The sequence below is a fragment of the Taudactylus pleione genome, unplaced genomic scaffold (assembly GCF_031769625.1).
Source record: "Taudactylus pleione unplaced genomic scaffold, aTauple2 ptg000178l, whole genome shotgun sequence".
In the NCBI taxonomy this organism is placed as follows: domain Eukaryota; kingdom Metazoa; phylum Chordata; class Amphibia; order Anura; family Myobatrachidae; genus Taudactylus; species Taudactylus pleione.
Window position 1 is genome coordinate 5566119 of NW_028284580.1, and position 27876 is coordinate 5593994.

Here is a 27876-nt window from a genome sequence, read left to right on the forward strand (position 1 = left end):
CAGACCTTCCCACCACTATTATATGCTGCATATACAGTAGCACTCTTTTTATACCTTCAGTTGGTGATCTACACTGCCAACTCCAGGCTTGTGCACGGCCGCTCTGATGGAGAAATCCAGCTTCACCAGCGTTCTCCTACATCTAGAGCTAGAGAGTTATACTGCATAATTATTTTGTACCATCACTGCAGCCATTGGATTCACACTGTATTTAGCAGTGACACCTGGATAACATCTATAGAACGAGATTGCATCCTTTTTTCGGGCGCGTAACTTATGTCCCTCTTTGAATAATGGGACGGGGGGGGGTTGGGGGGGAGAGCCAATGCTGTCTCTGGCCCAGGGCACCAAATAGTCTACTTACGGCTCTGACAACAGGCGCCGCTGCAAATGAAATGTCGCTACCTACTTCCTCATAGTATGGCATGTCCTACTCACAGATACAAGGCCAGACAGCAATTACTTGCTACAGTATATGGGTGCAGGGATACTTACATACTGAGCAGTACTTGATTTAAAGTACAGACTTGGTAATATATTAGTGTATTTTCCTACAGTATATGTTCAAGAAGCTGGCGGACGCAATGCCGACCGCCGGCTCCCCGACTGCTTAATCCTGGTGAGGGTTAACCGACAGACGTCTAAATCTAGACGCCTGTCACTTTACCGACGCCGGGAGACCGGCGCCCGGCATCACGATCAAAGGGATTCCGGGCACCGTCCGCGGACAGCCGCAGGGTGGGAGGGTTAGATTTAGGGCTCCCGGGGGGGACTTAGGGTTAGGCACCCCCCGGGAGGTTAGGGTCAGGCTAGGGGAAGGGGGGGTTAGGGTTAGGCACCCCCGGGGGGGCTTAGGGTTAGGCACCCCCCTTGGGGACAGGTTTAGGTGGCGGGGAAAGGGGGTTAGGTTTAGGCACTTAGAGGGGGGATTAGGGTTAGGCACAGGGGGGGAGGTTAGGGTTAGGCACCCTAAAGGAGGGTTAGGGTGTAGAATTAGGTTAGTTTATACTTACCATGCGGCCGCGGTAAATCATACCGGACCCTTTTCCCACAATTGGCAAATTTCACAAAAGAACCAAAGGAATCAAATCTTGGAGAGCGATAAAAGGCCTGATTCAGAAACTGATGCATATGCAGCCTGGGCTGCGCTTTTTTCCGGTGCCACATCTATAATGATATGTAAGTGCTAGTTTCAGCCTTCCCCTTGTGTACCAGAATGTGCAAGCTCTGAGGCACCCACTTTCACTGCCCATGCACAATATAATTCCAATGCATTTGTGCATACAGTAAGAGGAACACATGCACCGTTGCGGTTTTCAGAACAATTTGCACATGCTCAGCAGCATATAATTACCTAACTACGCAAACATCGGCATATCGTGCATTTAGCGTCCACCTCTAAATCAGGCCAAAAGTGGAGAGAGATTAAATACCAACCTATCAGCTCCTAACTGTCATTCTACAGGCTGTGCTAGAAAATTGACAGGAGCTGCTTCGTTGGCACTTTATCTCTCTCCACAATTTGTCACCTGGACGTTTCGGGAGGTTCCCAAATTTTCGGGTAGACCCCGGCACCATCGGAAATGTCCACAACTCCTGCATCCCATCCACTTCCTAGTGAAGTGGGCAGGATGGGGAGATAATTGCAGGGAATTGTGGCTCCGTATGGAGGGGTGGGGCTAAATGATGTGAAACTGCCCCCTCCTCACGGTCCTGCGATTCATAGATGTCACAGCTGCCCACTCCCAAGTGAGGTGGGTGGTCATGGGTGGCTTGATGCTGCCTTTCACGCTGAATCCCCTCATCATGGTCCCATAATGTCCGCATCGCTGAGTAGTGTGGAATAAAGGTCATACACAAAACAGGGACATATAATATAGACAAAGTAAATGCAGATATGAAAAGAAAGGGCAGGGAGGTCCCTGCTCATGAGGGAGCTTACAATCTAGTTGGTGGAGGAGGGCACAGCTGAAAGAAGAGAAGTGAGTGTGGCTTGGATTGGAGACTGTGAGGAGGATCATTAGTGTGGGTAGTATAGATGGGAACATGGTAAATCTAAGAGGGCAAGAAGGGTTATTTTGTAATAAGATTTGAGATGTATGGACAGGGTTGTAACTAGGGTTGTGCGAATGGTGCTGCATGGCCTTGGGGGTGGCATTGTTGCTATCCCATAGCATCTGCATTTCGCATGGGGTGTGCCTGTAACGGCATCCTGCAGGCGGTAAAGCTGCTGCGGAGCCCTCCACTGCGTCCAAAGGATGCTCGAGGCACACACATTGCTGCTTGGAGCATCCTAAGGATGCTTTGGGTAGTGCCCTTCTTCCTGCTGTCAGCAGCTCCACCCCCATAGTGTGAGATCATGATGTCACATATTCAGTGGGAGGGGCGTTGTTGTTGATATTTCTGTCCTACCGCTAGAAGCAAAATTACCAATTCTCATGGATTAACAGAATCAAGCTAAATTCAGATTTGACACATTTTGTAATTACACCTAAAAACTGTAGTCTTACATGTCATGACAGGGTGGACATGGTGTTTTAGGGGTATATTTACTAAAGGTTGCTTTTAATCGATTTAAAATTGATGCAAATTGACAAAAGTCCATGAAAGATGATGTTTGTCCATGAAAGATGACGTTTTGCCTCTTTCTGAGACCTGATTTTTGTCGGGAAAAATCTGAACTGGCGAGAAAATCCGAACTAATCCGAGCCGCAGATCCCTAATTAAAAGGGTCGACAGCAGATATCAGAGCTATCCGCTGCAGACCAAAGGCACTGCAGTCCCCTATGGGGCTGCATGTGCCGGTAGACAGCATGCTCCAGAGAGAAAACTTTCAGGGGCTTCTGCATGATAGGCAACGTCATCTATAGAAGCCTACGGGCCTCTTTCCGCGGAATTCCCTGGAGATGGATCCGAGCCCCTCTCCACCCCCTGATGATTGCGCATGCACAGACTGATGAACATGCATGCACAATAGGACTCCCGAGTCATATAAACACTGAAGTCTTCTCATGGCAAGGGACAGCTCTGCAGGTAAGTGTTCCTGCATACCGGGGGTCACTGATGTCTGTATGCAGGTGAAACAGGGCGGGATGTATTGCAATTTTCATCCAGAAATTCATATATCTCACCGAATGTCAGGTCAAATTTCTCAAAGGATCTAGATCAACGGTGTCATAGAGATAATTGATTCAGAGAAATAAGTTTTCTTTTAAAAGGTTTTTCTTACAGAACAGCATAGGAAAGAATATTCTAACACAGAAATCTGCCAATGTAAGAAACTTTTCTTATGGCCCAAAGTTACACAACACATAAATGGGCACACCCATGTCTTTCACAATGTACATTAAATACAGTTTATAAACACCAATTAGGAATTTAGGGTGATTAAGCTGTTTGCAAACAATATGATAACCAGGTTATTAGCAACCCCTCCCTAATAAACAAGTTAAAGGTTACAATAAATAATGTGATTAACAGCATGCGTAAATGGTCATTTTATAGTACTTGTAAAATAACAATATTAAGTTTAAAAGTTTGATTATTATAGATACATATAGAACTGTCATTACCAACAACAGCCCAGTTTTATCTCTGTTAGTAGGTAATATAGTAATAGCAGAACCGTAACTAGACTTTTTGGTGCCCTGTGCCAGAGAAAGCATTGGCGCCCCCCCCTCATTTTTCAAAGGGACATAATGCACCAAAAAAAAGGGCCATGGCCTCATGGGTAAGGGCCAGGGAAGAGATAGGAGAGGCCAGGAGATGCTGGGGATGAAATAAGAGGAAGCTACAAGTGAGAATGATAATAAACAGAAATTTGACAGGCCCAAACAGCGCCCCCTGCCCTGCGGAGTAATAGGCAATCAATGTGTGTATAACATTATTTGAAATCCATTATTTGTTCATAAAACACTGCGCTATCCTCCCTATATGACTTACTATAGTTATGTACTAATAATAGCTAAAGGAAAGTTATTAGCTATCCACCCCCCCCCCCCCATCTTTGCTTTGTTCCTCATCTATTCCTTATTTTTGATCGTTTTAAACTTGAATCTATGGTAGATAGTAAGGAAGCTAAATTGTTGTTTTCATTCTTTTTGTTGCTGTTATTGCTATCAGGAGGCAGAGTGTGATTGCTGAAGAAAAGGATGAATAATATGACATTAGCTCAGGAATATGTTTTATTTGAATGTTTTTGGAGGGGAATAGGGTCAGGGAACGGTATTTGTGCTCACTTATGTCACCAGGGCCAGGGCTGGTTTTACCTATACGCTGGTTATGCAGCCGAGTATGGCGCCACATAGAGGTGGACGCCCTGGCACGACCATGCCAGCGACATGCTAATTAGAAAATACTCACCAAAGTGGCCGCTTAGGGCCCGGCGGGATCCATAATAAAAATCTTCCACAATTCAACTTTAACACAGATAAACTTATTTGACCTTTCTTCAGTTCAGTTTTCACTAGACACAGATCTATTGTGTATTATGCTATACTGTATATCGGCTGTAGTCAGTATCCCGACAGTCAGATTAGGGATAGACTGCGGGAGGGGAGGGTTAGGGTTAGGCTGCGGGAGGGGTAGTTAGGGTTAGACTGAAGGAAGGGAGAATTAGGGTTAGACTGAAGGAGGGGAGAATTAGGGTTAGCCTTAGGCTGCGGGATGGGAAGGTTAAGGTTAGGCTGTAGAGAGTTGGGTCAGGGTTAGGGTAAGGGTTATAATACTTACCAAATGCCATCGACATCCCGACCATCAGGTTTCTGTACTCAATCCCTAAATATGGCCTGATCGTCATTTCAACACCAAGGTCCTTATTGAGGCCCATGCATATTCTATAAGCCTGTTCTGTAGTAATGTGTTGTAAGAAGATGGAGGAAAAATTTACAAGCAGGGACCACTCAACATTTTAGTTTAGGATAAAGCTAAAATTACTATTATAGCATTGAGTATAAAATAATTCCTGTTGGATTTTAATTGTGATACCGATACAAGGTTCTATTCCAACTGACCAGTCTATGTATTAAGAGCCTGAATCAGGAGAACAAACATTTACAAAGTCTGATTTTGCAAAACCAGGACATATCACATGTGAGCCCTGTGTAACAGTGCAATATAGTCAGAATGTCAACAATCACATAGTCGACAGCCAAAGTAACAGCATAATGTTCAATGTTATAAGGTTCGTCAGTGTTCTCCCCAGAATCTTTCAATCTTTTTGCTGAGCGGCATTATAAGGCAGTTACGAACCAAGGGGAGGTGAACGGGTGGGTGGCAGGCATCCTCCTTCCAGTGTAGGCTGCTCTGAGCAGCGAGTTGCACTGTGACGCGGTCAATATATCGCGCTATGCTGACGTTACTATATGAAACATCAGTGCAGCGTGACTTTCAGCGACTTTACAGTACCGGGTGGCAGGGAACTTTTGCAAATATAGCGTGGGGAGAACACTGTTTGACATGGTTCAAATGTTGACATCCAACTTTCCAAGTAAAAATGTTGACACATAATATATCAATAGAGATTCTTGAGTTTAGGGTTGGCGTTGGAATTAGGGTTAGGGCAGTGGCGGATTTTACCTAGGGGCTATGAGGCTGCAGCCCCCCACAGTAAAATCCTCCACTTTAGGGAGCCAGTTCAGTCTGTGACTGCACTGGCTACACTGTGACTGGAGGAGGCTTTTGAAAGCGCCACCTGCCAGTCATGCACAGGACAGGCAGCCCCAGGGGAAGGTGTCTCCTCCCCGTGGGACTGCCAGTCCGGGCTGCCATAAGCAGAGAACCGTTTCCAGTGGAAGCCGCTGCTCTGCCTTTTGGGCAGCCCTACAGGTCTTCTGGGGGCTGATACCAATGCAGCCTCGAGAAGCTGGTCTAGTGTTATGCACATGCGCAAGTCCCGGTTCCTGACAGTCATTGTGCAGGCGCTGGGACCAGAAGCAGCGGCAGCCCCCCTCAGGTAAGAGGACAGGAGCCGCTGCTGGGTTAGGGGTAGAGTTGGATGTCCACATTATGTTCCCTGTCAACATTTTGAACATATAGACATTTTGTCAGTAGCGAATTTTGCAAATTGTCGATATTCTGAACATGTTGACATTTTGTCTGATGACATGTTCTGCCTGTCAACATTATAGTGCCTAGATAATGACTGATGACATTGTGATCATTGACAACAACATACCGAACCCGTAACAGTATCATTAATGCAATATGCTCATGTCTAAGTGACAACCAATGGGGTTACATGATTACAGATAAATACCAATCATGTATCACAAGGTTGCCTTAGGTGACTTATTAATCAGGTTTGCAGGGGAGGTCTGGCAGCATTTGGTCTGGGGGAAAGAAGTAAGTAAGAGGAAGTAAGTGACCCATAACACAGATACATCATATATGATTACATAAATAGGCTATTATGAGAAAACACAGACATATCAAGCCAGGATTAGCCAGCAGCCATGTATAGGTAGTCTCTATCAAAATCCAGAACTTCATGGGGAATCTATGACTTTTGGTACAGGTCAGGGAAAACCACTAACAGGCAAAACAAGTATAGGCAATATAATATAAATTAGGGGTGAGCGGGTTCGGATTTCTGAAATCCGAACCCCCCCGAGCCCCCCCGATCCGAGTCCGATCCGAGTCAGGCTCGACTTTTCCCGCCTGACTCGGATCTGACATCGAGGCAAAACGTCATCATCCCGCCTTCCGAGTCTCGCGGGTTTTGGATCCTATATAAGGTACCCGCGTCGGCGCCATTTTCTCACTCGGCTGTGGACAGTGAAGAGGGAGGGTGAGAGTTAGTGCTGTGTAGTGTAGTGTAGTGTAGTGCTGCTGTTGTCCACTACTTCAAAGTCCATAGGGGCTGGCTGTGTTGTGCTGTGCTGCTGTTGTTAATAGGGGCTGTGTCCACTACTTCAAAGTCCATAGGGGCTGGCTGGACTGTGTTGTGCAGTCAGTTCTCCATAGGGGCTGTGTCCACTCCAAAGTCCTGTGCAGTGTCCCAGTCCTAAAGGGGTGCTGTAGTGTTGTCCAGGGGGTGCTCTGTCCATCAGGGGTGCTCCCGCCAAGTGCTAAAAAAATAATATATTTTCTGTGTTTGTGAATTGTGTGCGCAGTAGCCGCACGTGCATCAACAAAGTAGTGCCAAGCGTGCGCCTGTGTCATAAGTAAAGGGCCGGCTGGCTTGACCGTTAAAGGGTGCTGTAACCCCCGAAAGTACACTCCAGTCCAAACCAAAAAAAATTTATTTTCTGTGTTTGTGAATTGTGTGCGCAGTAGCTGCACGTGCATCAACAAAGTAGTGCCAAGCGTGCGCCTGTGTCATAAGTAAAGGGCCGGCTGGCTTGACCGTTAAGGGTGCTGTAACCCCCGAAAGTACACTCCAGTCCAAACCAAAAAAAAAATTATTTTCTGTGTTTGTGAATTGTGTGCGCAGTAGCCGCACGTGCATCAACAAAGTAGTGCCAAGCGTGCGCCTGTGTCCCATAAGTAAAAGGCCGGCTGGCTTGTCCGTTAAAGGGTGCTGTAACCCCCGAAAGTACACTCCAGTCCAAACCAATAAAAAAATTATTTTCTGTGTTTGTGAATTGTGTGCGCAGTAGCCGCACGTGCATCAACAAAGTAGTGCCAAGCGTGCGCCTGTGTCATAAGTAAAGGGCCGGCTGGCTTGACCGTTAAGGGTGCTGTAACCCCCGAAAGTACACTCCAGTCCAAACCAAAAAAAAAATTATTTTCTGTGTTTGTGAATTGTGTGCGCAGTAGCCGCACGTGCATCAACAAAGTAGTGCCAAGCGTGCGCCTGTGTCATAAGTAAAGGGCCGGCTGGCTTGACCGTTAAAGGGTGCTGTAACCCCCGAAAGTACACTCCAGTCCAAACCAAAAAAAAATTATTTTCTGTGTTTGTGAATTGTGTGCGCAGTAGCCGCACGTGCATCAACAAAGTAGTGCCAAGCGTGCGCCTGTGTCATAAGTAAAGGGCCGGCTGGCTTGACCGTTAAGGGTGCTGTAACCCCCGAGAGTACACTCCAGTCCAAACCAAAAAAAAAATTATTTTCTGTGTTTGTGAATTGTGTGCGCAGTAGCCGCACGTGCATCAACAAAGTAGTGCCAAGCGTGCGCCTGTGTCATAAGTAAAGGGCCGGCTGGCTTGACCGTTAAAGGGTGCTGTAACCCCCGAAAGTACACTCCAGTCCAAACCAAAAAAAAATTATTTTCTGTGTTTGTGAATTGTGTGCGCAGTAGCCGCACGTGCATCAACAAAGTAGTGCCAAGCGTGCGCCTGTGTCATAAGTAAAGGGCTGGCTGGCTTGACCGTTAAGGGTGCTGTAACCCCCGAAAGTACACTCCAGTCCAAACCAAAAAAAAAAATATTTTCTGTGTTTGTGAATTGTGTGCGCAGTAGCCGCACGTGCATCAACAAAGTAGTGCCAAGCGTGTGCCTGTGTCATAAGTAAAGGGCCGGCTGGCTTGACCATTAAGGGTGCTGTAACCCCCGAAAGTACACTCCAGTCCAAACCAAGAAAAAAATTATTTTCTGTGTTTGTGAATTGTGTGCGCAGTAGCCGCACGTGCATCAACAAAGTAGTGCCAAGCGTGCGCCTGTGTCATAAGTAAAGGGCCGGCTGGCTTGACCGTTAAAGGGTGCTGTAACCCCCGAAATTACACTCCAGTCCAAACCAAAAAAAAATTATTTTCTGTGTTTGTGAATTGTGTGCTCAGTAGCCGCACGTGCATCAACAAAGTAGTGCCAAGCGTGCGCCTGTGTCATAAGTAAAGGGCCGGCTGGCTTGACCGTTAAAGGTGCTGTAACCCCCGAGAGTACACTCCAGTCCAAACCAAAAAAAAAATTATTTTCTGTGTTTGTGAATTGTGTGCGCAGTAGCCGCACGTGCATCAACAAAGTAGTGCCAAGCGTGCGCCTGTGTCATAAGTAAAGGGCCGGCTGGCTTGACCGTTAAAGGGTGCTGTAACCCCCGAAAGTACACTCCAGTCCAAACCAAAAAAAAATTATTTTCTGTGTTTGTGAATTGTGTGCGCAGTAGCCGCACGTGCATCAACAAAGTAGTGCCAAGCGTGCGCCTGTGTCATAAGTAAAGGGCTGGCTGGCTTGACCGTTAAGGGTGCTGTAACCCCCGAAAGTACACTCCAGTCCAAACCAAAAAAAAAATTATTTTCTGTGTTTGTGAATTGTGTGCGCAGTAGCCGCACGTGCATCAACAAAGTAGTGCCAAGCGTGCGCCTGTGTCATAAGTAAAGGGCCGGCTGGCTTGACCGTTAAGGGTGCTGTAACCCCCGAGAGTACACTCCAGTCCAAACCAAAAAAAAAATTATTTTCTGTGTTTGTGAATTGTGTGCGCAGTAGCCGCACGTGCATCAACAAAGTAGTGCCAAGCGTGCGCCTGTGTCATAAGTAAAGGGCCGGCTGGCTTGACCGTTAAAGGGTGCTGTAACCCCCAAAAGTACACTCCAGTCCAAACCAAAAAAAAAATTATTTTCTGTGTTTGTGAATTGTGTGCGCAGTAGCCGCACGTGCATCAACAAAGTAGTGCCAAGCGTGCGCCTGTGTCATAAGTAAAGGGCCGGCTGGCTTGACCGTTAAGGGTGCTGTAACCCCCGAAAGTACACTCCAGTCCAAACCAAAAAAAAAATTATTTTCTGTGTTTGTGAATTGTGTGCGCAGTAGCCGCACGTGCATCAACAAAGTAGTGCCAAGCGTGCGCCTGTGTCATAAGTAAAGGGCCGGCTGGCTTGACAATTAAAGGGTGCTGTAACCCCCAAAGTACACTCCAGTCCAAACCAAAAAAAAAATTATTTTCTGTGTTTGTGAATTGTGTGCGCAGTAGCCGCACGTGCATCAACAAAGTAGTGCCAAGAGTGCGCCTGTGTCATAAGGGCCGGCTGGCTTGACCGTTAAAGGGTGCTGTAACCCCCAAAGTACACTCCAGTCCAAACCAAAAAAAAAATTATTTTCTGTGTTTAGCCGCACGTATATATCAAATCGATATAACATAAATGGAGGACCAAACTTTCTCCGATAAAAATAAAATAGAGAAAGATCAAGAACCACTTCCTCCTAGTGCTGAAGCTGCTGCCACTAGTCATGACATAGACGATAACATGCCATCAACGTCGTCTGCCAAGGCCGATGCCCAATGTCATAGTAGAGGGCACATACAATCCCAAATGGCAAAGTTCAGGAAAATGACCTTGAAAAAGACATTTAAATCAGCTGAAGAGAAACGTAAACTTGCCAATATGCCATTTACGACACGGAGTGGCAAGGAACGGCTAAGGTCGATCCCTAGTATGTTCATGACTAGTGGTTCAGCTTCACATGACGATGGAAGCCCTCCTCCCACTAAAAAAATCAAAAGAGTTAAGCTGGCAAAAGCACAGCGAAGAACTGTGCTTTCTAAGAAGATATCACAAATCCCCAAGGAGAGTCCAAGTGTGGTGGTGGTTGCGATGCCTGACCTTCCCAGCACTGGACGGGAAGAGGTGGCTCTTTCCACCATTTGCACGCCCCCTGCAAGTGCTGAAAGGAGCACCCACAGTCCACTTGCTGATATGCAAATTGAGGATGTCACTGTTGAAGTACAACAGGATGAGGATACTGGTGTAGCTGGCGCTGAGGAGGAAGTTGGCGAGGAGGATTCTGATGGTGATGTGGTTTGTTTAAATCAGGCTCCGGGGGAGACAGTTGTTGTCCGTGGGATGAAAAAGCCCATCACGGTCATGCCTGGGCAGAAGACCAAACATTCCACCTCTTTGGTCTGGCAATATTTCTATCCAAATCCGGACAACAACTGTCTTGCCATATGTACCATATGTAAAGGTGAAATAAGTAGGGGTAGGGACGTCAACCACCTAGGAACATCCTCCCTTATACGGCACCTGCAGCGCGTTCATAAAAAGTTACTGTCAAGTTCAGAAACTTTGGCTAAGACCGTAAGCAGTCCAGGGACACCTAAATCCCGTTGTCCTGTTGTATCCAAGCGCCTGCAAACCACACCGTCAACTCACTCCTCGTCAATTTCCTCCTTAGTCAGGATCGGAAGTAGTCCTGCAGGCCATGTCACTGGCATGACTGACTCTCCTATCCGGGATTCCTCTGGAGGATCCTGCATTGCTACGCCTACTGCTGCCGCTGCTGCTGTTGCTGCTGCTGGGAGTCGTTCATCATCCCAGAGAGGAAGTAGGAACACCACTACTTTTACTAAACAATTGACCCTCCAACAGTCCTTAGCGAGGAGGATGAAGTACGACAGCAGTCATCCTGAAGCAAAACGTATAACTGAGGCCTTGACTGCTATGTTGGTGTTAGACGTGCGTCCGGTATCCGCCATTAGTGCAGTGGGATTTAGACAATTGATGGAGGTAGTGTGTCCCCGGTTCCAAATCCCGTCTAGATTCCACTTCACTAGGCAGGCGATACCGAGACTGTACAGAAACGTCAGAAAAAGTGTCCTCAGTGTCCTGAAAAATGCCGTTGTACACAATGTCCACTTAACCACGGACATGTGGACAAGTGGAACAGGGCAGACTAAGGACTATATGACTGTGACAGCCCACTGGGTAGATGTATCACCTTACGCAGCAACAGCAGCAGCGTCACCAGTAGCAGCATCTCAGAAACGCCAGCTCGTTACAAGGCAGGCTACGCTGTGTATCACCGGTTTCAGTAAGAGGCACACCGCCGACAACCTCTTAGAGAAACTGAGGGAAATCATCGCCCAGTGGCTTACCCCACTTAGACTCTCCTGGGGATTTGTGATATCTGACAACGCCACCAATATTGTGCGGGCATTACATCTGGGCAAATTCCAGCACGTCCCATGTTTTGCTCACACAATAAACTTGGTGGTGCAGAATTTTCTGAAAAGCGACAGGGGCGTGCAGGAGACGCTTTGGGTGGCCCGAAAAATTTCTGGCCACTTTCGCCATTCAGCGACTGCGTGCCGAAGACTGGAGCGCCAGCAAACACTCTTGAACCTGCCCCGCCATCACCTGAAGCAAGAGGTTGTGACGCGGTGGAACTCAACCCTCTATATGCTTCAGAGGATGGAGGAGCAGCAAAAGGCCATACAAGCCTATACATCCACCTATGACATAGGCAAAGGAGGGGGTATGCACCTGACTCAAGCGCAGTGGAGAATGATTTCCGTGTTGTGCAAGGTTCTCCAGCCCTTCAAACTTGCCACACGTGAAGTCAGTTCAGACACAGCCAGCTTGAGTCAGGTCATTCCCCTCATCAGGCTTTTGCAGAAGCAGCTGGAGAAAGTGAAGGAGGAGCTAAGACGGAGCGATTCCGCTCGGCATGTGGGACCTGTGGATGAAGCCCTTCATTCGCTTTGCCAGGATTCCAGGGTGGTCAATCTGTTGAAATCAGACCACTACATTTTGGCCACCGTGCTTGATCCTAGCTTTAAAGCCTATGTGGTGTCTCTCTTTCCGGCCGACACAAGCCTGCAGAGGTGCAAAGACCTGCTGGTGAACACACTGTCAGCTGAAGCGGAACGTGACACGTCAACGGCTCCTTCTTCATTTTCTCCCGCAACTGGGGCTGCCAGGAAAAAACTTAGGTATCCTAAGCAACCCGCTGGCGGTGATGCAGGGCAGGCAGGACCAAGTTTGGACATCTGGTCCGGACTGAAGGACCTGGCAACAATTTCTGACATGTCTACTGTCACTGCATATGATACTGTCACCATTGACAGAATGGTGGAGGATTACATCGGTGACAGCATCCAAGTAGGCATGTCAGACAGTCCATACCTGTACTGGCAGGAAAAAGAGGCAATTTGGAGGCCCCTGTACAAGCTGGCTCTATTTTACCTGAGTTGCCCCCCCTCCAGTGTGTACTCCGAAAGAGTGTTTAGTGCAGCCGGGAACCTTGTCAGCGAAAGGCGTAGGAGGTTGCTTCCACAGAATGTGGAGAAGATGATGTTCATCAAAATGAATTATCAGCTCTTCCAGGGAGACCAGCCTCCAGAAGGTACAGAGGGACCTGTGGTGGTGGATTCAAGTGGGGACGAGTTAATACTTTGTGAGGATGAGGATGTACACACTGAAGAGGGTGAGGAATCGGTGGATGAGGAGGATGAGGATGACATCTTGCCTCCGTAGAGCCAGTTTGTGCAGGGACACATTAATTGCCAGCTTGTTTTGTGGGGGCCCAAACGAACCAATCATTTCAGCCACAGTTGTGTGGCAGACCCTGGCGCTGAAATGATTGATTTGTTAAAGTGTGCATGTCCTGTTTATACAACATAAGGGTGGGTGGGAGGGCCCAAGGACAATTCCATCTTGCACTTCTTTTTTTTCTTTGCATTATGTACAGTTTGGGGCCTAGTTTTTCTAACTGCCATCCTGTCTGCCACTGCAGTGTCACTCCTAGATGGGTCACGTGTTTGTGCCGCCCACTCGTGTCGCTTAGCATAGTCATCCAGCTACCTCGGTGCAACCTTTTGGACATGAAAACACTATTGTGAGGTGTGAGGTGTTCAGAATAGACTGGAAATGAGTGGAAATTAAGGTTATTGAGGTTAATAATAGCATAGGAGCAGAGAAACCAACAAATTCTGTGATTTTAGCTGTTTTTATGCTTTTTAAAAAAAAAATACAGATCCAAAACACAAAACCCAGAACCCAAAACACGGAAGGGTGGTTTTGGCAAAACCAATCCAGATCCAAAACACGAAGAAAGATCCAGATCCAAAACCAAAACACAAAACACGAAAAGTGGCCGGTGCACACCCCTAATATAAATGTAATCTCACCATACAAGGGAAACTCACCCTTCTCTCTAATCCGGCCATTAACAGTAAAATTACACATGGGGCAGATGTAAACCTTCCCTGTTTCCTGACTCTCCCTTGCCAGTATATTAGTTATCTGTTTTATAAGTAGGCACATTTAGTCCTCTATTAGCAGCATAGGCATCATGTGTATTTTTGGTGACATTTTAGTTCTCAATTGTCCATAAAAACTGTAATATTGCTTCAAGTGAGAAAATAGAGACCACCGAGACCTGTTCTCATTCATGATTCCTTTTCCTTATTTAGGACTCTCACTTCTGCAGTTTCGTAGATAACCTTACAGAATACGCAACAAGGACCATACTGGCAGCCCCTGTAATGAACGGCAAAGATGTTGTGGCTGTAATAATGGCTGTCAACAAAAATGATGGCAGCTGCTTTACCAGGAAAGATGAAGAGGTAAGGACTGAAATGACACATACAATTCTGCAATGTCAATAACACAAATGCCATAGATCAACAGTGGAATATACTGTACAGAAACTATAAGTGCTACAGTAGTAAAACTATTTTTTTTTCTTTGAATGTCATTAACAAAACTGCAGTAACAAACCTCTTGTTACTTGTTTCAAAAATGCAATCTCCCAACTCGAACCCTCTACACTGCCCTACATTTCCGCATCTTGTCCTCACTCATTACCTTCTACAAGTTACAGGACTATCTTCTTGCTGCACCCACTCTATGTAATTCCTCATACAACCTTTCTCTAGCCTCCAAATCTTATAATTCCACCTCTTTATGGAGTTTATCAAACTTCCCCACTACAGTGATAACCCACCCTAGGCTAATCTAAATTATTACCACCCCTCTATGCAGTTCACACAAAAATTACATGTGTTCTCTTTAGTTACTGAAGCAAACTACTGTTTCCCAAACCAACATTGCAGTGTGATAGAATCATATATCCGACTAAGAACTTTTTTTATAATGCGATAAGGCTGGAACAATAATAAATGTGTGACACTTCATTAATCATGCTCCTATTTTATTATAGATTGTGCAGGGCCATTTTTCCTCTTAATAATGATTTATACAGAGTTTTTTTAATGTCATTGATACTGTATTGTAATAGAGATTGCACTGTGATATGTGCGGTATTTTTATGTTTTTCAGGTATTCCTTAAGTACCTAAATTTTGCCAATCTGATACTCAAGGTGCATCACCTATCATACCTGCACAACTGTGAGACAAGAAGAGGCCAGGTATGGGTTATATGCGGTTAATGAGAAAATAATCTGCTATGTTTGGATGACATACGAATCAACACACTGAAACAATCAATATTGCTATGTACTGTAAAACATAAGAAACATTAATTATGAAAAACTGTCAGTCTTCAAATTTGAAAAGTCACTAATACCGCTTTTACACCAAAATTCTGGGTCTGACCCGGAGGTTGGAACAGGGTTCTAATCCGGATCAGACCCAGAATTTAGCCGGCACCGACCCAGGATTTTTCTGAGCCGGTGCCATTCACACCGGAGCCGGGTCTGCATAGACCGGGCTTTTCCGGCGTTGAAATGGACACTTGGAGATGACTTCACCTCCAAGCGCCACTAAAGCTGGCCAATCGGCAGGCATGCAGCACGATCCAGGTCACCGTGACCCGGATCGTGCAGTTTACACGGCAGGGTTTCACGGGTTATTCCTGTGTTAAACCCTGCTAGTTACCTGGGTTGGATTGCCGGGTCACTCGACCTGGCAATCCAACCCTCACCCCTTTTACACCAAGGAGCTACCCGGGTTAACCCTGCAATAACCCAGCTTTTAGCTGTGGTGTAAAAGGGATATTGGATGTAATGAATTGCAAAATAGTTATACATATTCCAGGGTAGGGATTTTAGAAAAGAAAATAGTGCAGAACTGTCTCCTTAGAGTGCAGATGATTTATTAGAGCTGGCGGCAGGCCGTTGTACTGTAGTGTAGTGTGTATGCTGTTTGTATCATTTACACTCACTTCCTGACAAGAAATCGTTTTGCATAAATTTTAATGCTGCCTGTTCAGACACATTATTACAATATAATGCAGATCTATAGTCAAAGCACGTTGTTTTTCAGTGCCCATATGTACAAGCCCTTATACAACAATAATATAGCAAACAGATAATGATTATAAATATAATAATTAGCAAACACAAATAATACAGTACTGAAATATAAATTTTAAATATTGCTTAATTGCATAAATTGTTGTTTTTTTCCCCTATTTTCTGTAGATACTGTTGTGGTCGGCCAACAAGGTTTTTGAAGAGCTTACAGACATTGAGAGACAGTTTCACAAAGCATTGTATACAGTTCGCGCCTTCCTTAACTGTGACAGATACTCTGTGGGGCTTCTCGACATGACAAAGACAAAGGTGTGTAAGCACAGGGATACTTGGCAAAGAACTTCCATCATACACAGAATTATAAATGTGGCTTAGTTGCTAAGTGCCAATAGGCCTATGACAAATATTCCCAACTACTTTTTTGTAATCATAATATGTAATCATATAATATTTTCATTTTAATGTTATATCACCACCTGGTGGCAAAACAGATGATTAATGGGCCCATGGAAAAATGAATGTAGGGGCCCTGCAATGCCACTCTCTGAGGCAGGGGCAGGGAGCTCTTCGGAGCATACACGGTCTGGCACATTGACCCAGTGTCTGTGAATGCTGAAAAGAGGACACGGGAAAGCAGTGTCCTCAGAAATGGGGGAAATTAGCGGGTTCCAGACTATAGATAGACAGTAACTAAATAAATACCACACACTAAAAGTCGACATGTAAGAAGGTCGACAGGAACAAATCGACATGGTCAAAGGGTTGACACAAAAATGGTCGAACCAATTTTTTAAAATTTTTGTTTTAGGGTTAGGCACTTACCGGAGGGTTAGGGTTAGGCACTTATCCCAACAGTTAGGGTTAGGCACTTACCCCGATGGTTAGGGTTAGGCACTTACCGAGGGTTAGGCACTTACCGAGGGTTAGGGTTAGGCACTAGAAGGGATGGTTAGAGTCAGGCACCTACCCCAACAGTTAGGGTTAGGCACCAGGAGAGAGGGTTATTGTTCGGCACCAAGGGGAGGGTTAGGGTGAAGATTAGGGCTAGAAAAAAATAAAATAATGTGGCGACCATATTTTTGTGTCGACCATTTGCACATGTCGAACTTCTTATGTGTCGACCTTTAGTTTGTCGACCTTTTGTCCCTGTCAATTTTTTGTCCCAGTCGACCTATTCACTGTCTAACATCTGGTGTCTATCTAGACACTGTCGACCTTTTTACTGTCTATCTCTTAATCCACACCTGAAATTAGCAACCCCATCACTTCCGGGCTTCATAGAGCCATTCCCACTGTAGTTTTGCATCTGTCACAACCATTTTATTATTGATGTAACCTATTGGTATGACCGGGGTAGTTGCAATACGCACCAGCGGCTCTAAAATGGAGGTTAATCCACACAGAGAGGTTCTTAATCAGACTTGCGGGTTTATTGGTAACAGCAGTAACACACAGGGTTAAACAGTGGTATGTAGTATACACAGCGGTGGTCACAGTGATAGCTATAATGCCTATAACAGGTAGCATTCTGGGGGGCTAAGTACTGGGCATCCGCACAGTACTGTGGCATTCTACACATTGACGTGAGCTGCCAAGCATGCTTAGTGGCACCTCAGGTCGAAGTTTGCGCTTCCGACTGACTCTGGGTCTTAGTGCCCAGACTGCTTTGCAGAGAGGAGATCGTGCAGGAGTGCACTCCTCTCCAACAGTAATCAGTTTGTATGTTATGTCACCCAGCATTAAAATTGGTAAAGCAGGAATGATATAGTGTGTTGAATGCTGATCCCAAAGGCAATTGCCACTACAAATTACCACCTGCAATCATAGTCCCCACTACCAGGGACATAGGCCACTAACCTCAGCCCCCATGGACGTAGACCACTCAACCTTCCGCCCTCCTTTCCCCCAGGACATGGACCACTATCCCCAGGCCCCCTGGGACATGGACAACTAATCCCAACCCAACCGGACACCCTCCAACATCATAGAGAACTCAGTGAACCCCGGCTGCTCCATCGGCATCTGCTGCTCCTCACTAGAGATGGCTAGTGAGTGAATGTCTTGACACAATGACTCAAATCATTTAGATGTTCAAATGATTTGAGTCACTCAAAGCCGCCTCTATAATCTCTCTCTGTCACTCACAGTCAGTCTCCTCCAGGAAAATGCACTCACTGTGCACAGCCACACTGTGATTGGGCAGCTGCACTCCGGGTGACACCACTCTGAGAGAGAGCAGTTAGTCCCTCCTGTAAAGAGAAAGACACTGAGCTGAGTCATGTGGCTCCTCTCAGTTCAGTGTATCACTTTGCCTATGACTATTCCTCACTCGTAACTGACCTCCTGAGGGCCAACTGATGATGTGGAAGCACTTAATTGGAGCACCACTGGAGTCACTGCTACGCACAGTTCCTCCCCAACTACACTGCCAGGATCGGTGTCTGACGGATTAGTAGGGGTTGGACTGCCTAAAGGTGCATAAACACGGTACGATCTGTACCACCAATGACTTGAAAGATATCTTTCAAAGATATCTTTCAAAGATATCGTTCATAGATGTCGTTCATAGATGTCGTTCATAGATCGTTCAAAGATATCTGTCAGTGAGTCATCTTGCCACATCTGAACAGGGAAAATTGACGATATTGTCCAAGTTGGCCTGCATGCATGGACGATGAAAGATATCTTTATCGTCCATGCTGGAACGCGCATCGTTTGTCATTGGTCGATCGTTCACTGCCTAAAAATTTATGATATGAATGATTTATCGTTCAACGATATCGTTATCGTTCATATCGTTCAAGAAAATCGTCCCGTGTGTATGCAGCATGAAGGTGGGCATCCACTAATAGATCTACAAACGAGAGCAAGATTACGACATTACAATCATGCTCTCGTTGTATATCTAGTGATGTGCCTAGACTGAACGTTCACTCGTTCAGTCCAGGCACATCCCTTATCCCCGCACATGCTGAACCATACGAGATCGTCAGGTAGACCAGCATGTACGGGTGATGTCGGTTGTCGAAGCAACCAGCGGGCACGCGCATCACCGGTCGCTTCCTACCAAAACATGCCCGATGCATGCACAATGCATGCGCAATTTACAAGCGATTGCACGATAACGACGTCGTTATCTTGCAATCGCTTGGCTAAATCGCCAAGTGGATACCCCCTTAAGAGGTGTGCTAGCTCATACCCTGGACGTATATGGGGCATATACAATTGGGCGCAAGCTTTAGAGAGTTAAAATCCCCACGGTATTCAATTTAAAAAATAGTGGTCGCTTGGTTTTCAGCTCTGCAAACCCCGCGCCGCGTAAAAAGATAAAAAAAAATTAAAAATCACCTACCTGGCAGGGGGTCTCCACGTCTCCCAGTGGCTTCCCCTCTCTCTTCTTACTGGAGAGGGGGCTGCTGGGAGTCTCGGGGGCTGATGGGAGGAGCAAGGGCTGCTGGGAGATGTAGTTCTCCCAGCGCCCATTCCCGGGGAGCCACACACACTGCACCGGGTGTCACACACACACACTCATGCACACACACACTCATGCACACACACTCACTCACTCATACACACATACAGCATACACACTGACAGACTCACCACTGCTGCAGAAGAGCCGGCTCCCGACGCTGGATGAAGAAGAAGATGCAGAAGACAGCGCTGCTGGAGGTAAGTAATTAAGGACTAATTAAGCTAATTGGATACTTCCAATTGCTTAATTAGTCCTCAGGGAGGGTGCCGCGGGGGTGTCAGAGCAAGTCCCGGTGATTTTTTCTAAAATCATCGATTTTAGGAAAAATCACGCTTGCTCAGGAGGAATGTGAAAGAAAAACTCCCGGCGTGTGTTTTTTAAAAAACCACGCACCTAATAGAATAGCAAAAACCTGCACCTGCAGGAAAAACCTCACAGGTGCGGGATTTTTGCTATTCTCGCACACAATTGAATATGCCCCTATGTTTGCAATGTCAATATCAGTGTTACACATTAAAAGGATCATTAAACCTTTCTTTTTGTAATACTTGCAGAATATTTCCTATCACACTGTGCTCTAATGCTGATATCAGTTTTTTTTCCTGTTATATGGTTTCTCTGCATTCCATTTCATTTCTACCCTGAAGAAAAACTATTTGTTACTGCACACATTTTTTAGAAGTAGAAGTAGAATGGAGTAATAAGTAATCGCTTAAGAATGTCCCAATGCTAACAAGAAGACACATTTTAAGTCCATTGCTCTTTTGGAGCTAAATACGTATTGTATCTCATTCACAGTCTTTTCCTGCAAATAAAAGCATTTTTGCTGAGCTTTTTGCCTCAGAAATTACACTAAACAAATCCTGTTTTGAAAATTCAGATTCATGTCTAATAACTTTGTAGTCAAAAAGTTACTTTTTCATTTTTCTTTTTTCAAAATAGCTCTTCAAGAGAATGTAGCGCGTTGAATCATGGCATTTGATATAGTTTAGCAAAAAAGGAAACTGTAGTATTTACTGAAGTAATAAATAAATGAATAAATATATTGTCTGTACTTTTTTTTGCAGGAATTCTTTGATGAATGGCCAATTCTAATGGGTGAAGTGCCCCCATATTCTGGACCAAGGACTCCAGATGGCAGGGTAGGTGCCTGGACATGAGTTAGAAACCCAACATGTATTATCTTATAAGGGGGTTTATGTACTAAGCCTTGGGGGTATAATTACTAAAGTGAGAGTTTTTAGAAGTGGAGATGTTGCAACCAATCAGATTCTACTTAATATTTAACTAGCACCTTCTAGAAGATAATAGCTAGAATCTGATTGGTTGCTATAGGCAACATCTCCACTTCTAAAAACTCTCACTTTAGTAGAGAGAGATAAAGTGCCTACCAATCAACTCCTAACTGTCATTTTTTAAACACAGCCTGTAAATTGACAGTTAGGAGCTGGTTGGTTGGTACTTTTTCTCCATCCACTTTATCTCTCTCCAAGGCTTAGTAAATAGACCCCACAGTCTGTTAAGTTATTAAATTGTTAAAATCAAAAGCAATCAGTAAGTGCTTTCATGTTTTGTCAGAGCTCGACGTTCCAGAGTATCGCTACCTACCCCAACACTTTCAACTCCATTTGCACCCAGCAATACTAATCCGAATGGTTCACTAGCAGTAATTTTCTATAACTCCATGCTAGAACACTGTAGGTTTCATAAACTCAACACTTGTGTAGCTCTGCACTCCAATAACTGAGCACAAAATAATGTTACTTAACATGTTTTTTTTGTATTTGCTATATACAATTAGAAACATTTGGTTTCACTTTTTCAGGAAATATCTTTTTACAAAGTGATCGACTACATTTTACATGGAAAGGAGGAGATTAAAGTTATTCCGTAAGTTGTAATGCTATTATTATTAATGAATAAGTATGATTTCACTAAAGTTTTTTTTTTACATTGTACAGCAATATATTGGTCAATTTTATATTGCATGCAAAACTTCTTGCTCTTATTTCAATATCTACATCACAACGCTAACGGTGCACCAATATTTAAAGGCTTCATGCCGAAGTAATGGAAAACGAAATGTAGACTTGTGTATCTTTAGGTGTGGACTATTAATGATGCACTGCTATCTGGATTTTTTTATTTTTTTACCGTGCCTCCCTCCCCCTAGCCAGAGCCTCTGGGTGTTGCTTGTACCCTTTTTTCCTGTGGTTCCTCTATTTCACTAACAGCATTGGGTGAAAACCAGGGAGATGGGAGTTTGAGTTGAGATAGAAGAGCAATCACAAGCAGTAACCAAGAGCCAGTTCTGCATTACAAAATAGGAAGAGCCTGGTATAAACAACATGGAAAAAAGCACCATAATAAAATATTTTCTTAGGTGGCATATTTCCTGTTATCTTTTCAGTGTTTAGTTTGGAAATAGTTATTTATTGCATCTGCATTACTCATTTGGCAACTTTTGTGAATCTACAAATCTTGGGTATCATCCAGAAGTAAAGTGGATGCCATCGTAGACAAGACAGATCCTGTATATTAATATTCCTTTATTAATGCTGGACACATGTTAGAGCTATGTACATAAATCACAATAACAAATAATATATTTATATTTATTTTTCTTAGGAACCCACCAGCAGATCATTGGGCCTTGGCTAGTAAACTACCCACATATGTTGCAGTAAACGGTCTTGTAAGTATAATTGATGTGTATTACACATGGGTGACTGGTAAATATATGCCCAAAGAGCACTAAAGACAGGTCACTCTTCTACAATAAAGTGTTAACTTGCTATTTACATTATTTTTGTCATAATTCCAATTGCTATTGAAAACATCAATTTTCAAAGAATAATTTCTAAAATGAGTCAAAGATACAATGTACGGGCTATAATGGAAGCTGTGCCCTGGGCCATGTGACTGCAGGGCACTATATTGTGCAATCTTTCAGGTAAACTATACTTTCAGCTGACACTCTTTCCTCCAACAGCCAGAAAGAGGTGCAATTCCAGAATAGAGGAGAATGACAGCAGGAAGTGCAGCCCTTATCACATAGGGTGCTAGCAGTTATGCTTTACCCAGTAGGCCACATGATAGTGCCTTGTAATTGCTACAACAGATAGGAGGGCTTTATTACCAGAATAGCCTTAGACTAATGTCAAATCTCACTCATATGAAGACAATGGGCTTTAGTTATGGTTAGAAGCAATCCATTGGGTGCAGTTTTGCACCTGGGGAAAACCATATTGTGCCCAGGGGCATAACAGCTGCCCCTGCAGTGGTTGTGGCAGCTTTGGGAACAAGAGGTGAGAGGGCCCTGGCAACCACACTCCTGAGGTACCCCTGCTATACTCTCATAAGAGCACAGCATGGTCCTCTTATGACCATATGCGGTACTGGAACAAGCAATATGCCTCTCAATTCTCATGTGCCAGACGCTTGCATTCTTTAGAAGAGACTCATTCTCTGCTACCTAAGGGTAGAGAGGGGTCCTGGGAGGCTCCAACATATTTTGCTGTGGGGCTTTGCACATGGTTGCACTGTGGGGAGGGGGAACGTAATCTGGAATATATGAACAGTGTCCTATCTGAACTCTACGGGCAAAATTTACTAAGCGGCGGTTTGACGGCGGTTTCTATTCTATTCTAAACTCCGGCGGTTTGGTGGCGGTGTCTATTCTATTCTAAACCCCGGAGGTTTGGTGGCGGTTTTACAGCCATTTCTAAATGACAGCCCTGTTGTATTCTATTCTATTCTAAAATGTGTTTTGACTGTGGTTTGGCGACGGTTTTGCTATCTGCAGATTTACTAAGGCCAAAACCGCTGCTAAACTGCCATCAAAACAAATTTTAAAATAGAATAGAACAGGGCTGTCATTTAGAAACTGCTGCAAAACCGCCACCAAACCCCCGGGGTTTAGAATAGAATAGAAACCGCCGTCAAACCACCGCTTAGTAAATTTTGCCCTACATGTTAGTTTTAAAGTATAGCCACAAGCTATATGCACAAGCTGGCAGTATTATCCCTGCATGCAACAAAATAAATATATCTGCAGTCCTTGCATTACAATATGGTTTGTCCATGTGCAAATTTTATCCCTATAGTTAAATATCCCAACTCTAATGACTAGTGACTCATCCAAAATCACATTATACTAACATTAGAACTCAAACCAGATTCACTAGCAATGATCTCCATGTCATTGCTATAAGCAGTTCTGGAGCAGGACTCCGTGTCGCCCTGTGCTCTCTGAACATATGACAAAATGGTGTCACACTAAGAGGTCATCCTTTGGATGCTCCGGGCAGCTCTGCTTCAGTGCTACTGGCTCCAGGCTGCCATTTCAGGCACCCTGCAAGCCAAATGCGGGTTGCAGGTATCTAAGGCAGCGACTATGTCGTCGCCAGGGTCCTGCTCCCTGGTGGATTTCACCACTCGCACACTCCTAATTATGGCCCTGGTTCTACAGTCATTAGGCACTGACTACTCATTCACTTTGTATTGAATTATTTAGGTTTTCCCAAGCTGTAGGAAATACTGATTAAATTGTTAATGTGCTTCTTTCAGATTTGCAATATTATGAACACAGCAGCTGACGATTACTTCGAGTTTCAGGTAAAGTGTTATAGAAAAGGGGCAAATAACATGTATAAGTTAGGGCCCATGCACACATTATTCCCACGTCCTTTATCCTTTTAAGTTATTAAAATATTGATTGCAAAAGCATATACAGTTATACTATGATGAAAGTAATAACAATGCCATACTGTATACACTGTATAACACAATAGTGAGAGTGTTCCATGTCAGAGTGTATCCTGATAAAACTGACAATAAAGACTAAACACTGGACACTAAACACTGGACACTAAACACTGGACGTCATCACCTCACACAGGGGGGGAGATGTATCAAGCCTTGGAGAGAGACAAAGTGGAGAAGTTGCCTAAAGCAACCAATCAGCTTCTAACTGTCATTCCAAACACTGTGTTAGATAAATGACAAGCTGATTGGTTGCTTCGGGCAAGTTTTCCACTTTATCTCTCCCCAAGGCTTGATACATCTCCCCCTTAAGCTACTGTAGATGGTCACTGAACTCCTTGTGGTTCCTGATAGCCGTATATTTTACAGTAAGGGTACATTATATAGACCCCTGACTACCAAATTACCATAGTCTTATGGTGCATACACATGGTCAGATTTTTCCTTCAGATATGAACGATAACGATGTAAAAATCATTCAGTCGTTCATATCTGAAGGAAAATCTGACATATCTGACATACCTGAACGATGGACGATCAACGATGCGCGTTCCCGATGGTCAGATAACGATTTCTGACATCTGATGTGTTTACAGTCAGACTTGGACAATTCCATTCATTTTAATGCAGTCAAAAATCGTTCAATCGTTCAAATCGTTCAAAAGTTTGGTAAAATCGTTCAATCGTTCATCTGACAAGTCTGACAAATCTGACCGTGTGTATGCTCCATTATTTGGCATTACTAAGCATTTCTTTTTAAACAGTTTCTATTATAGCTGTATTCAATAACTTTTAAAACCATATTTTCTTTATAAATGCATTATGTATTATAATGGCCACACGTATGCTCTTATCTTTCCACAGAAAGGTCCAATTGACGACTCGGGATGGATGATAAAAAATGTCCTTTCAATGCCAATTGTCAACAAAAAGGAAGAGATTGTGGGGGTGGCCACGTTTTACAACAGAAAGGATGGAAAGCCCTTTGATGAAATGGATGAAGTATTAACTGAAGTAAGTTATATTTACTGACGTCACTGAGGACTTGTTCCAGCAAGAGTCCTTACAGAGCGCCATGTTCCATCTGAAATCTAGAACTGATGTCACATTTTTGCTTCTGTTATTCTTACTGTGATCTTTGTAACCTGTAACATATTGTATTCCGTGGAAGACAGAAGTGTATGGGCTTTATGTATCAAGCAGTGAAAAGCGTGGAGAAGTGGACCAGTGGAGAAATTGCCCATAGCAACAAATCAGCTTTTATTATTATATAGACTGTATTTGGTAAATGTTACTTCAAAGCTGACTGGTTGCTAACTTCTCCACTGGTTCCCTTCTCCACGCATTTCACTGCTTGCCTGATACATAAACCCCTACATTTCTTATAACCTACAAGAGCTTCTTATGGATTCTGAAAAGATGACATTGCAAAGCACTGCATATAGACACCATCACGTACACATGTTACTAACAACAATTTATACCTACAGTATATTAGCCATTCTTATCACATATAGGGGGAGATGTAGCAAACCTTGGAGAGAGATAAAGTTGCCCAAAGCAACCAGTCAGTTTCTAATTGTCATTTCAAAGACTATTAGCTAAATAAATGACAGATATCACTCTCCAAGGATTGATACATCTTCCCCATAGTGAGAGCTAAAACATCTGGCATCAGGCTTTTCTATACTATTGCAGATATATATCCGACAATTTGGAGTTCTCCCACATTGGAACCAGTCTCTCACATATTCAATGCATTTGCCGAGAACCATTTAAAGTGATTCCTGTTTTTTTTCTTCACCTGAAAACAGCATTTTATTGTAGGCGATGCTGAGTTGAACCTACATCCCTTTGTTTAGTGTAAAATACTAAATTGTGTACTGCACACTTGTGCCAAAAAAATACATACCCATGGTAGTTAAGGAAGAACGGTGGAGGGAAGAGGTAAGTAAGTGCAGGCAATGTACATACATGATTATTATCATCAGCACGGACCGTGTATGGTGTCCTCTTCTGACTCCCATAGGTAAATTTACTAAGAATCGAGAATGGTCAAGATACTAATCTCAGGAGAGTTTAGGCATGATTTTCAACTCGCAAATTGACTAAAGGCAAAGTCGGGTGAGTTAGAGAGAGATTTCTGTCTTCTCACTCGTAAAACTCGGGTGAGATAACAAACTCGGATAAACTCACCATCGGGAAACTCGGAAGTACTTTTCACCTAAAAGGTATAGCTCTCAAATTTAACAAGAATCGAGATGATAATCTTGGGTGAGATGACAGCAAATTCTCTGCCAAATTGAAGTTTTAAACATTCACCTCCAGAGCTGTGAGTTTGGCTGAAACATACACGAATCATTGTGATTTCTGTATATTTCTGCCAGTAAATAGTTTAAATAGGGTATATTAAAAAAAAAATTACGTGAAGTCCCCCCCCAAAAGGCTAACCACACCCCAGACTTGCCAACCTGTCCTATTACCTAAAATTACGGGTAACAAAACGAGTTGGGTTCCACCGTAATTAGGTACCAGCATCAGGCTGCAGGGCCTGGCTGGCAAGCCCGGGGCTGGTTAAGCTTAAAGGGGGGGCTCTATGTCATTTTCTTTTATAACATTTAACACATTTTTTACAGGTCTTAACACACAAGCAGCCTTCACATATCTCACTGATATGTGCAGGCTGCTAGCTCGGGAGAGATATGCAGAGCGAAAATACTGCAATCTCGGGGGAGTAATCTCGTCTTCACTTGCAACTCGGGGGAGATATCTCGATCTGCTTCACCATAGGCCAACTTTCAGCTAAACTCACTTCTTAGTAAATTTGCAAGATGAAAAACGGGAAAATCACCCGAGATACGATGCAAATCAAGATTAAAAAAACTAAACTTGACCATTCTCGATTCTAGTAAATTTACCCCCAGTCTTTGCTTCAATTACAAAAAGCATGAAAATCCCATAAATGACACAAACAGACAAGCCTTCGCTGATTGGTCATTAATGGCAGAACCCCATGTGGGGATTTATGAATTACATTCAAACAATGTAGTTCAATTGTAAATGTAGTTCATAGCAGCTTAATAGTTATTTTTTTAATTGAATATCTTCTGCTATCACCATCCTGAGATGATGATAACAAGAAAGTTTGAGGTGATACAAGAGGTTGGGCCTAACACCTAACTCTTCCCCTTGGCCCAATACGTAATGTCGGGATGCCAGTGGTCGGGATACTTATGCCAGGATTCTGACTGGTGTCGGGATTCTGGCGCTGACATACTGAGCGTCATCATTCCAACCGCCGGGACACCAACTACATCCCGACACAAGTACCACTGCAATCCTTGTTAGATAGGAACCCCATATATTGCATGGGGAAAATTTTGCAGACAAGAACCAACAAGTCTTTTCACCAGGGTTGACATTTGATAAATAGGGAGAAGCCCTACATCTGTTCACTTTCACCAGAGAGAGGTATTTTCATTGTTGTAATAAATACGTAGGCCTATTAGTGCGTTACTGCAAATTTCAACTGCAATAAAGCTGCTTGTACAATAACGTTCCCCAAAAGGCACAAAAACCCCCAATACATATATACTCATTCATACTCTCCTCCTGCAGTCTTTGACGCAGTTCCTTGGCTGGTCTGTTCTAAATACTGACACTTATGACAAGATGAACAAACTTGAAAACAGGAAGGATATTTATCAAGATATGGTTAATTATCACGTGAAATGCTCCAATGATGAGTTACAGATAATCCTGGTAAGGAAACA

General features: G+C 44.1%; 1 protein-coding gene across 2 annotated transcripts in view; it reads left to right on the forward strand.

The window, feature by feature from the left end:
• The window catches only part of PDE6A (phosphodiesterase 6A), a 99806-nt gene that overhangs the window by 45209 nt on the left and 26721 nt on the right, over window positions 1–27876 (forward strand). For both annotated transcript variants that reach the window (XM_088475798.1, XM_088475797.1), the window contains exons 2-10: window positions 14061–14213; window positions 14929–15018; window positions 16033–16173; window positions 20407–20481; window positions 21165–21229; window positions 21968–22034; window positions 23909–23956; window positions 24968–25117; window positions 27722–27865. In XM_088475798.1, coding sequence (XP_088331924.1) covers window positions 14061–14213; window positions 14929–15018; window positions 16033–16173; window positions 20407–20481; window positions 21165–21229; window positions 21968–22034; window positions 23909–23956; window positions 24968–25117; window positions 27722–27865 — 933 coding nt within the window. The remainder of the gene's footprint in view (window positions 1–14060; window positions 14214–14928; window positions 15019–16032; window positions 16174–20406; window positions 20482–21164; window positions 21230–21967; window positions 22035–23908; window positions 23957–24967; window positions 25118–27721; window positions 27866–27876) is intronic.